The 12,752-nt window shown below is 42.4% G+C and overlaps 1 protein-coding gene across 1 annotated transcript; it reads right to left on the bottom strand.

The window, feature by feature from the left end:
- Nucleotides 1–3,070: 3,070 nt before the first annotated feature.
- On the bottom strand, nt 3,071–12,535 carry tbx22 (T-box transcription factor 22). The gene is made up of 8 exons (XM_067598719.1): nt 10,023–12,535; nt 9,426–9,681; nt 7,829–7,930; nt 7,576–7,750; nt 5,462–5,626; nt 4,577–4,641; nt 4,249–4,334; nt 3,071–4,155 (listed from the first exon to the last, which is right to left on the bottom strand). Exons 1-8 carry the CDS (start codon nt 10,159–10,161, stop codon nt 3,608–3,610), a joined length of 1,536 nt encoding a protein of 511 aa, XP_067454820.1. The 5' UTR covers nt 10,162–12,535; the 3' UTR covers nt 3,071–3,607.
- Between the last annotated feature and the right edge of the window lie 217 nt (nt 12,536–12,752).

Genomic DNA, 12,752 nt, shown 5'->3' with positions numbered 1-12,752 from the left:
GAGTGAGGGAGGAAAGGTGAAAATAAAAAGGTGAGGTGTGAGGGAAAGCGCAAGATTTGTTTGGGTCATTAACACTTTCAATGATGAATCGCATCAGTGTGAGGCCCAGATGGAGCACTCAAAAAAAAACACACACACACACACACACACACATACACACGCACGCACGCACACGCACACACACACACCAGGTGCCAGGCCACATGTTAAAGCTGTTTGTCCTACTCTCATCTAACCTCTGCTCCTGTACGACAGGGGCCTGTCAGGGAGCACATGCCTATGCAATGCCCCAGTGACCCCTCTCTACACACACTTGTGGACTTAACGCAAGCAACACACACACACACACACACACACACACATACAAAGCAACATGCAGATCCACAGAGGCTCCTGATTCTGTCATCGCTCCTGTGATCTAATGCTGTGAGACTTGTGATCACAACTGAGGAGGATCTCAGAGTCTTGGCCCGTATTTATGATGAACTTTTTGATGTTTCCAGCAGCAGACAACACAGGATCTCTTGACGAGCGAGAGGAGAGGAGGACTTTCACTCTCCCGAAGGCCAAACATAGTTTGACGGAGCAGCATATGCCTGCTTGATAGGGCAGCGGAGGAGCGCTTAATAACTGTTAAACTGCCCTAGCTTTTCACATTACTCACTCAGTGTAATTCAATTTCAGCCACAGCTGGTTTCACTTTCAACTTTACAGCTGAGCTCAGTCACGTCCCATAATCTGACCTGATAAATAACCAGCTTTTATTGAGTTTGCAGAGAAAATAGCATCCAGCGAAAACCTTCACAAGAGACTCACAGAGTCAAAAATGAGAGCCAGACTGGAGGGAATGAAGCTGAATGCGCAAAGGCTTGTGTGTGTGTGTGTGTGTGTGTGTGTGCGAGCAGCCGAGTGCTTGTGAGCCGTGTGCATGGCAGCTATTATTAGGAGATAACTGACGTATGCGTGTTTATGTGGTGTGTGTGTGTGTGTGTGTGTGTGCCATGTATGTTAATCTAATGAAGGCAGAGTATATTTACACATCCCGACTCTCTGCCGAGCTTCTCTCCTGTTTCAGGATGCCATTTCACATGATTGGAAACAAATGACTTCAGGGTCAAATTTCTCTCCCTTTACTGCCTGTCAATCACTCTGCAACGGTCATGAAACTTCCCTCTTTGTGTTATTACAAAGTTGAATCAGCACAGTTTCCATGTTATTCCAGCCACCACCTTCAAGAGGATTATGTTGACACATTATCAAGCAAATTAACAATGTGGGGGACGAACAGCACGGTTAATCATCGACAGGCTGATAAAAGGTTAACTCAACAGTCATTTTTAAGCAACTTGGAGGTCTGGCAAGAGTGAAGACAGAGCTTCGTTAAACTTTTACAAACTTACCTTTAAAACCTGTCACAAAATGAAAGTTATTTAAAGGTATATGCTTATTTGCTTTCTTACTGAGATTTAGATGTGAAAATGAATACCACTCTCATGTCTTTAGGCTAAACATGTAGCTGGAGCCAGCAGGCTGTTAGCCTAGCTAGTCTGGAAACAAGAGGAAACAGCTAGCCTGGTTCTGTCCAAAGATGACAAAGTCCACCTACCGGCACCTTTAAAGCCCACTAATTATGTTATATTGTTTAATCTGAATAAAAATACTTTTTTTCTATGACTAACCGTTTCCCCCTATTTCTAGTCTGCATGCTGGGCTAAGCTAACTGGCTACTGGCTGTAGCTACAATTTAACATACAGACATGAGAGAGGTATCTATCGTCTAACTCTCGGGAAAAATGTGAATAACTACATTTCCCAAAATGTAGTTTATTTTGGGAAAAATGCTTATGGTTCCTTTAACTATAAAGGAATAGTTAAAGGAATAGTTTACTACTGCAAAATGTATGCATGTGCTCAAATACCCTACTCAGCACACCACGACTTAGACACTTATAATGACAGGTGCTCACATCTTATTCTGCATAATATTGGCTACGTGTGTGTGTGTGCGCGTGTGTGTGTGTGTGTCATTGGCCACTACATGTTGGAGAGGGGCAGGTGCAAAGTTCAGCTCTCCTGGTATGAAAGCAATTTGTCTAATTGAAAGATCAGGAATTACTTGGGAGTTTAAAATGATTGTCCCACACTGCCCAACATGGAAATGACAGACAGTATCAAATAACCAGCACAGATTATGTCTGTCTGCAAACAAAGGGCAGGCTGTTTGATAGCGGCGCACCTGACCGCCCGCTCAAACATGGGCCATCCCCTGCCTGAGTTCCTCAATTAACTCCTTCCTGCTATTTCCACGTCCAGCGCGCATTAGCTCACCATCATGCTTGGCCATGACAAGTAAATTGCTGTTTGGTTATGACCGTTTGTCGGGAAACAGGCCATTTCCCCCGCTTTGCCTAAACCGCTGTTCCTAGCTCTGCTGAGAGGGAGGGAGGGAGGGTTTGAGTCTGAGCTGAAGGCAGGAATTATCACATCAGCGGCTGAACGGGCGTGCCCCCTTCGGTATGGGCAAGAAAACACTGCGTTATGTTGGCCCGCCGCAGCAGTGAGAGGTTTTCATTCGGCACTGACTCTTCGACACATTTCTCCGAAAGTCTTCACACAGGAGTATTGATTTACTGTTGATCCTGGAACAATGTATTAGCAATGACTACAATAATGATGACACGGCTGCGCCTATTTTGAGGGCAAGGAGCCTTACTGCAGTCCTGCCTAACAAAATCCTCTGTGGAATAACCGTTTCACCCCCATGCGTCTCTGATTAGTCCTATTATTGGTAATAAAGTACAGGAGTAGAAACTGGCCTCCTGAATCCTGGCAGCTGTTGTTCTTCCCCTAAAATCACAGAGACCTGATGAGCTCATATTATTAGTCAGGGATGGCCAAGCCTGACACCGGGATTCAGTTGAGTTTAGAGTTTGCAAAACAACAAAACATTTTGTATAATTTCTTATCTAAAATCACTTCCTCTCGCACAGTTGCACATGTTTGTTCCTGTTTTACTTTAAATTATTCTGTATATTCATGTAAATAAAACTGGAAAACAGTGTTTCCTCTTTCACTTTGCTTACACATACTTTATGTATACAAAAGAACATTGTGAACGCTAGAGTATGATCTGAAAAAAATATGAAAAATACTTTTAATGGGCACTTAAGTGAGTTTAACAGTCACTGTCATGTACATTAACATCTAGATTACATACCTCAGGTCCTATTGCTCTTTGGTAACGCCATTACAGCTTGTTTAAGGCGGTGAAAGGATCTGTTGGGCCATAAAGAGACTTAACTCTTTGTTCCAAATGAAAATCCTGCCTACATTTCTGTTAACTCCAAACTCGGGAGTACTGGCTCTAGTTGAGTGTGCACAGTGAAGAAGAATTGCTCAGAATCAGTTTTTATGCTGGTGATCCAACACGGTGTACAAAATAGTGTTTTAAATACAAAAACGTCCCGTGGTCACAGTTCTGTCTTTAGCACTCCTTTTAGTTGCTCAGTTAGTCTTGCTCAAAGAGAATCAGCCCCCTCTGTTTTGTTGCAATAAGCTTTGGCTTGTTACACTCAATGGGCCGGAGCCTGCAAGTGCGGTCCAGCTGTCAGAGGCAGTGGTTGGTGGTCGGGTGCCACGGAGACTGGCGCAGCAGACAGTCTGTGGTGTCTTCGGCGAGTTTGGCATGCCGGGAAATCGCTGCGAGTTGGGGGTTCAGGGGGAAGCTGTAGCGGTAAAGACAGTAGGGGCCGGCAGTGTCTGAGAGATGAGGGAGGAGAGAAGACGACGGCCCCTGAGGATTGAGGGGGCTGTGGAGGGGGATCAGGCAAGGGGAGCTCCCCGGAGACCCGTGAAGACATGGGTCCCTGCAGTGGGGAGGTTTCTTTCCCTGCAGCGCAGAGAGGAGCGGGAGGTCTGTTAGCGGAGACAGTGGGGGCAAGCCTCTCAGTCTGTCTGCTCCCAACGAGGAGAAGGCTCTGCTGGGCAGCAGGGAGCTGGCGGAGGTCTTCCCGTAGAGAGGAAGAGCGAGGGTGTGGAGTGCGGCGTCCTGGCAGGAGAGTGCGGAGACAGAGAATGGGTGAAGGGATGAGGAAGAGGAGAGAGGTAGGAGACTCTTCAGAGGGGAGGCGCTGCCGGTCGACGACCCTGAGCTCCCTGTCGGAAGACGTCAGAAACGTGAATCACAGAGATAGAAAAAAAAAAAACGTCGTGGATCGGAGCAGTAATGAGAGCTGCAGCACAGTATACCTTGGAGCTGTATGGCAAATGGCTTGAAGTCCAAGCTGAGAGGGCCTCTCCAGGGATATGACTCCAACAGGCCATCTAACACCCCTCTACACACACAAACACACACAGACACACATATATACTGTAAAAGCAGTGAAAAACGTTATTCCAGGTATTTAAATATTGATTTTGAGAGGTGTGAAATTTAGCACTACACAGTTCAACTTCATTTGAAGGGTTTATGTGGGATCAAATTTCAGTGGTTAAACTTTAGATGTCTCTTGGGTGCTTAAGTGGAGTACTTTACGTAGCTAAAACAAGTGTTGATGTTTGGTGAGGTTTTATGTACCTATTCCTCCCTGGATCTCTGAAGCCCTTGGCGAATGGGTTCCTGTCGATCTTCAGTTTTGTGATCTTGCCCGGGAGAGAGGAGCAGACATGGGTTAGAGCGGACGTGTCAAGCGGTGACGTGTTAAGCTAACAATGAGCTCAGCTTTACTACAGCATGGAGAGTGGCAGAGCTTTCCCCCTCGGGGACTGCATCTCCCAGCAGCACCCAGGGCGATCAGCCATGTCAAACAGGGTTCTTGGAGAAGGGGTTCAGGGTCGTACAGTTTTATTTGGTGCTTTAATGGGCTGCGGACTCCAGCAGTCAGCCCAGTCACAGCTCGTTACTGAGTTTCTGTAATAATACATTCGCTGATCGTAAAATGAACCCTGATGAAAAGAGCTGGCAGTCCCAGCGGACGGCTCCGTTACTAGAGGAATGGTAGCCAACAACGGGGTCAGCCCCGCTGCACAGGAACACACACACACACACACCCTCTCTGTGCAACGGGCGCCACAGAAAATCAGGACAGTGCAATTTATGATTTCGCTGAGACCACAGAGAAGTGGGCCTCATCACCTCCATGATGTTGAGATTAAAACATTTTTATGTGAGGTCAAACAGGCCTGAGCTGTTGACTGGATCACCATAACAATCACTGTGTTGACGACAAAGAGTGGACATCTGCTTTTTGAATATTTCTGGCACATAAAGTATGAAGACTGTAAATGAGTCATTTCAAGTTGGCTGATTTCTGCAGAGTTTTAGTTTTTTAAGAGAGCGACAGAGAGAAAGAGAGAAATAACCAAACGTTTTGAATGAATCTGAAGTGCAACAGTTGCCCAAAATTGTATGAAATTACTGTACAAAGTATTTTACCATACATTCAGTTTCAGTGAGTGTTACCTGTTGATTCTGATAGGCTGTGACGGTGGTGAACTCAGTTTCTGGGAAGGAGAAGCTGTGCACTCCCTCAGCAGGCAGCGACTGGATCTGTGACAAGTCCATACGAGGGTCATGCCGGATGACGTGCACACGTGGCCTGTATTTATGCATCGACTGAAGAATAATCTGCATCAACAGATGAAGATGATATTTTACATTCGGTAAAGTAGATCTCTAATATAGCATTATCTTATATAGGTTGAACAAACATACAGAGCTGCAAGTAACGATATTGTCATTAACAGTGAATCAGATGATTTTTTTTTCTCTTTTGATTAAGCGATTTATAGTTTGGTCGATAAAATGTCAGAAAATAGTGAAAAATATCTGTCACGATTTCCTAAAGCTCAAGGTTTTGTCTGACCAACAGTCACATAAGACAAAGAAAAAAAAACAACCTAAAACAATATTAAACAATTGTCAAAATGGTTGCCAATAATTCATTTGTCGATTGACTAATTGATTATTCGACTGATCGTCTCAGCTGTAAATACACAGTAGTCCAGTTGTTTGTGGATGCTCGAAGATTCAAATAATTTTAAAGATATTAACATTCAAAAACTGAGTAAAAGTGTCTCTCATGTGTCCATCGTCATTTCATCATGCATGAAAATCACTTAACTTGCACCAATTAACACCAATTACAGCAGGTGATATATGGAGTTTTAGTGATAATATAACAAAATATAAATTACAAGACTGTGACAACATGCATCATAATCTATCTATCTATCACTATCAATCTATCTATTAAATCAAATCAATAAACTGCAAAATAGTGTCACTCATAAACTGTTAAAATATACTGTGGGTTTAGCTAAACTGTGCTATATAAATATCATACAATATTAATTAACTAACTTTTATATGGAAATGATTTGATTTGTATTTGACATCTTTTTAAAAATTAAACAATCAAGCTTCAAGTACAATCATGCTTGAGGAGGCTTAATACTGCAGAATGATCGGGGAGTAAATTACGTTGCCCAAAATCATATTTGGCAGTTTAATTGTAGCTTTTAATTTTGCAAATTTGTTAAGTGTTTTGAGAAATAAACAGACAAAGTAAAATAGAGAATGCTTTGGGGCTTCTGTCATCTACAAATCCAGATTATTTTTCTTTTTTTCCCTTTTAAATAATAAAAACATAAGGTTTCACATGAAAAGATTTTTTTTAAAGCGTATGGCTGCATTAAAGCTTTTAAAAAAAGACAGAATGCAGCCACACTCTTCTTCAAGGTCCATTTCACTGTAATATATCCAGTAAGTATCACCTTCAAAAGGTAATCAGACAATTAACACTCATATGAGTATTTAAAACCAACATGAGGCAAATAAAAGGCTTCCTGCGAGGCCGATTATAAAGTTGTGAACTGTCCACAGACACATCAGGGATTATAAGGCTGTTTTAGAGAAGCAGGGTTCAGCTCTGCAGTCCAAACAGTGTTTCCACATTCCTTCATGATGTTCTTATATACCCAGAATAATGAATCCCCTGTTTGAGATGAATTTTATAAACACGGGGATCAAATCAAAAGCCTCCTATAGCCTCCCCAGTCACCACATCTGTCACATCTGTACACCACTGAACCTTCACAGACAGTTTCTGGAGCTAAGAAGGATTTCCACTTCCATACAGGCTTTCCTTCCTGAAGAATCATCCAGTATTAGACCGGACATGGTTCAGGATGTGTATGATGGCACTCCAAGGACCATTGAAGCTGTCAAAGTAGTTAAAGACTAAGTGACAGTATTAAACCTCACTACCACTAAATAAATATTCCAAGATGCTAGGATCATTCAAACAGCAATTAAATCTTGATAAACTTGTTTTTTTTTTTAGTGAACTCTGAAATTAACTACAGTCCCACTAGGAATTAAAAATAATTATTAAAGAGCCCTTAATTTAAACATCTGACAATTCTGTCGATTCAAATCTAACAATTAGGCAAACCTAATAAATCACTTAAACTACCTCCCTGTATTGAATGTCTCACCCGGAGGCCTCCCGCACGGATTCAGCCATTGAACACAGAGAAAAGAGGAGGCAGCTCATGCTCAGTTGGGTTACCTACATGTCCCTTGTCGTCCATCTCGTTGTTGGTAAGTTTGATCCGGTCAAAGCTGATGACCTGACGCATCCACGTCTCTCCTGCGCACGGCGAGTCCGGGTGCACGTAGAGTCTGGGAGAGATGCAGGAGTGGTCTGTATTTCCAGCCACCATCCACTGCGAGCTGTGGTACACGTACCTGCCCGGGGTATATACATTTAAGTATGTAAAAAAATAAATAAATGAATATTGAGTTTGAATATGTTAATACTCTCACCTGTAGCGTTTGGAGTCCACCGGCATGACGTCCATTGCGATGTAATACTGCTGGCAAGGCTCCAGATTGCGCACTTTGACGCGCACCGAGGGAAACATCCTCCTGAAGAGAAGCGAGAAAAGAAGCGCAGTGAGTTGGTTAGAAATGACAAGTGAGTCACGGCCCATCACTTTCAATGACATCTAATATGACACGTGTCTTACAGATGTGCAAGGATGTGTGTTTGCTTTGGTAAATTTACAAGAAAAAAAACTCAGCAGGCACAAAACTTCGAGCAGGAATTTTTCCTGCATGAAGCGGCCAAGTTCAGAGGAAAGTTCAGGGACCTCAAGGGGCCGTGAGGGCATCTTCACTGCCGAGATTTATAGCGTGTGTTCTCGGTAATTGAATAAACGGAACCTACATTTCAGCAAGTAGTTATATACCAATAACTCATTTCTGGAGAGAAAAACAAAACAAAACAGAAAAGGACACACATGGCTACCTATCAAACCTCAGATGCATTTCTCTGAGACTGATGATAAAGTTAATCTAATCGGCAGAAATATCTCTGTGTCACGAGGTTTCTTTATGGAATTGATAGTCCTGGATCACATAGGTCTCCTTTTGATTTCTACAATTCTGGAAAATAGAGCTAAATTCAATTCGCCCACATTTAATAAACTTCTTGCTTCAGTTACTCTCACCATCATAAAAATTTGCATTTACAATTTGACGTTATACATATTGTGCACGGTTGCTTTTGTAGGTCTGACACACTTTAAAGTCTTTATTTCTAAATATCAGCTATTCAAAACAACACCAGTGTATGATGTACTTTTAATTATATTTCCACATGTAAACCAAATAGTAGGACAAAGTTCCACTTTAACACGCTGAGTCAGATTTATATTTCATAAACTGATTAACCTCCAAGTTCAGCTAATTTGTTTAGACAGTTTTTTTGTTGTGAAACTGACTGAAACCGTTTCCCTCCTGATAAACGCGCACCTGTAACCACAGAACTGTTAATGTAAATATCATATCATATATCATGACAATGATAGTAACCACTCCGACCTGTCTTCATGTAAAACAGTCGCTTTAAGGCGGAAACTGGCACTTAAATTCAATTGATGGAAAATAAAATTAATTTATACATTTATTAAATTAATGTATTCAAACAAAATGTAATAGGCCATTCCAGTTTAAGCAGAGCGGCAGCGGGTGCAGAGTTTGGGGATTACTATTACTTCAATGTGATTAAGCTGAGTTTTGTTGAGTTTATTTGATGAGTTTCTTATCATAATGAGAGAAAGGATCAATATTTCTACGAGAAATGTATTCTAAATTTAAAGGATATGTGATTTATTGCCACTTGATGTGTCTCTGATAGTTTTGACAGTTCAGAAATATATAAGCACATAAAAACCCAATGATATATAATGTAATGTCCTCTTGCCCCTGGATATATAGGGCAAGTACGTTTGGAGTTGGAAAGTTTTGCAGGAAAGAAACAATGCATAATGTCACAGAAAGGCAGCAGCACTTTCTTTGTCCTTGTTCTAAAGATCACTCTAAAAAAAAAAGATGAGTCTCTTTTATCCAGATTTTATACCTGCCGGCTTTAGTGATGATCATCTCGGTGCCGATCTCATAGAATCTCTTCCACAGCTCGGAGCCCTGCAGCTCCACCCGGACCTCTCTGTCCGGGCGGCAGTCGCTCTCCTTCGCCTTGTTCTCCTCTCCTCCCGGGTCAGACTCTTCAGCTCCTGATCTGACAGCTTGTCTCTCCGGATCGCAGGAAGTGTCCTCTGGCCTCCTCGGCGTTGAAGCTGCTTTCTTCATCTGGCTGACTGGATACTCACTTAGGCCTGAAAAGTGCAAAGGAGTGGAATGAGTGAGATGTTGAGCGATTCAGCTTTGTAATGCATTTACACAATTGAAGCTTTAACTTTTTGATTTGGTGATGCTTTATATTACCAAAATATCCTAGTTATGCTAATTATTTTCTAGAAAATAATTCCATATGTTCAATATTTGGGTTTTAACTGATTAAATATATATTTAATTGTGAACACTCAATAAATGCGAATGTGGCCTGAACACGAAAAAGTGCAATGAGCAAGTTTTTTGTGCGTTTTGCTTTTCCGTCTTGTGCGTAAAATGCCAGCAATGTTCTCGAAAGTCCAACAACTATTTCCTGATGTCTCACCGGTGAAGATGCTTGTGTCACTGCCGGTGTCTCCAGCTGAATTTGACTCGTGTCCCTCCGACACTTTCATCCTCTTGCAGGGTTTCCCTACCAGCGCCTCCACCGAAAACGCGTGAGCCCGGGAACTCAGACCCTGCATCTTGGCGAAAAAGAGTCTGTGTTTCTATGAGTCGTGTATCCGTCTGAACTTTGACTTTATTCCTGCAAGTGCTCAGTGTCCCGGCTCAGTCAGGACAGGACGGGGCAGAACAAGCAGCAGCAGCAGCCTCAGCACCTCAGGGAGCCCCTCTTCTGTCGCGGCGGCTCCGTGACGCTGCGTAATTGATCCGGTGCGTTCCCATGTGTTCTCCTAGACGCGCGCCTTCATCCAAATCCTTGATTATTGGCACGCCTCTCCCTACTCACTACAATATTTTCCTCTCTTCCCCTTTATCCGTTTCAGTGTCTCCCCTTTGCTCTGTCTCACAGAGGGCTTGTTCCTCTGGTTCCCCTCAGCGCGTCACAGAGGGAGGGAGGGGAGGGGAGGGAGGGAGGTGCGCAGTGTGCATTCCTCCACATGGGCCCACTGCAAAAAATGCACATCTTAACATCTATCTCGGCATTAAAGACTTAAGTTCACTGAGCAAAACGAGAGCTGATTGTACTCCAAAAGTAAAACGCCCAGTTTTCTCTCTAAATCAATCACGAGTTTACTCCTTTTAGCATGTCAGAACTTTGAAATACTGCAAAATGAGATGGATTACTTTATTGGAATCATTAGGTGACATCCGATTTAAGACTGTATCAAGTTGATTTATGAGGAAACGGATTAAATTATATAATCAATTGCCAGTTTTATCAACTAGTTGAAGGGGGGGGGGGGGGGGGAAATAACGAGACTCAATAAATGACAGATATTTTTTACAGTGGTCAATTAGTCACAGAGATCTTTGAGCATCCAGGACATCCAGCAGCAGCATCTTTACGCGCGATGTGCCACCAACATGATGACACTTTTAAGAGTGTTAAAGGGCTCATTTGTTTTTAGGTTTGTGTCATTTTATAATAATGGAGATCCAGCAGATCCCCCAAATAAAATATGAGAGATACAGGCCGCAAATAAAAATAGAAAACACGCATCACAAAACGAAGTAATTTAATATTTAAGGCTCGAATGTGTTTAATTTAAATGTTATGAGGCACATTTTCTCTCGAGACATTTTTTCGTTTGCATAAGCAAGCAGAGTTTGACCTGCGTGTTTTCCATGTTGCTTCCTTCCATTTAGACAGCGGATAGATAAATAGAATGAACATTTTAGAGCATTAGAGGGAGAGCCGAGGCACAAATATTTAAGTCTGTTAATTCAGACCATCTGGAAGGTAAAATATCTCCACCAAACTCTCTGCATTTCTGTTGAAGCTAACATTTCCTATATTCATTTGAAGGCTTTCCTTAAAGCGCTCTCTTGTCTCCCGTTTCTCCGGTATAGAAGTGGGATTTTTTTTTTTTTTTTTTTTTTTGCGGTGCCCGGTGAGGGTGTGCGCCAGTCTGGTTCTCATAAATGCGGAGATCAGATGGAGTTTGGCGCACAGGGAGAAACTGGGCCGTAATGACAGCTCGGGATTATTACATTACTGCTCTACATGAAATAGATCCGCTTTACACAAATAAAAGTCAGCGAAGGCTCTATTTAAAATGTTTTTTAATCACATGATATAATTGCGCCGAGGAGAAAACAAATGAGGGCTGTGTTTACGGCACGGTTGGTTTGGTTGGTGATGGAAATCTCTGATAACAGCCGGGAAATGGAGAACTATGACCAACCGGAATCACATGTTCTCTGTCATCATAACCTGTTTCAGGACCGCGGCCTGGATTTATGTTTATTCTTCTCCAACTTGTCGTTTTCTTTCAATACTGTAACAAAATGCATCCCAAACACGCGGCCTGCTTTATAACTGCGGAGAAGAAGAAGAAGAAGAAAAAAAGTGCAGCAGAAATAACCGCCTGTCTGTTTCTGTGCGCACAGGCCCGCTGCTGCTTTCTTATTGAAACAAAAGACGCAAGAAGCCGATAGAAATAGCCTGTGTAGTTTCCTTCCACACAGATTATTTTTCCATGTTGTCTTCAACAGTCAGGTCATAAATCTTCGTCATGGGATTATGGGATGTCAGGCGAGTGATGACTGGCGCGCAGGCAAGTGATGCCTGGCTCACTTAAACACAACAGGAAGCTCCTTCGCGTTGTTTTATGATTCTTAATCCAACGCAAATCTGCATTTGTCCCATTCAGGGATGTTTGGCACACATGTTTCCTCTTATTAAGCACAATACGCACGCTTGGCGGAAACAAGAGACTCAAATCCAATTTAACACGGGCCTCAGGTTTCCATTAATGCGGAAGTTTGATGACCAGCTGCCATTAGGCTTTCCGATTATTTTGCGCCTTCAGGCCCACTCGCATGCTGTTGATTTGAGTATCCCTGGCCTAATTAATAATCATTTGCGGATAATTGGTTTGCAATTGAAACTTAGTGGTGGGCTTTTAAATGCACCAGGTAGATTAAACTGAGGATTCAAAGGCAGCACATTAATCAAGTTAACTTTGGTTGATTAAAGGCACATTCTGCTAAACTATTAACTATGTCTTTTATCAATTAAATTGGTATTTTCTTCTATTTCGATACGAATGTTTTGTTTAATCACTGTTTGGTATGGTTTTTTTTGCCATGACGTGTGTGTGTGTGTGTG

The sequence above is a fragment of the Thunnus thynnus genome, chromosome 9, assembly GCF_963924715.1.
Source record: "Thunnus thynnus chromosome 9, fThuThy2.1, whole genome shotgun sequence".
Lineage (NCBI taxonomy): Eukaryota > Metazoa > Chordata > Actinopteri > Scombriformes > Scombridae > Thunnus > Thunnus thynnus.
This window is presented reverse-complemented; position numbering and strand designations above follow the sequence as displayed.

Coding starts and splice junctions, on each gene's coding strand:
- tbx22 (XM_067598719.1), bottom strand. CDS start 10,161: ATGCAGGGTCTGAGTTCCCGGGCTCACGCGTTTTCGGTGGAGGCGCTG. Junction 7,931..9,425: donor ATCATCACTAAAGCCGGCAG/GTATAAAATCTG, acceptor GCTTCTCTTCAG/GAGGATGTTTCCCTCGGTGC. Junction 7,751..7,828: donor GTGGACTCCAAACGCTACAG/GTGAGAGTATTA, acceptor TACCCCGGGCAG/GTACGTGTACCACAGCTCGC.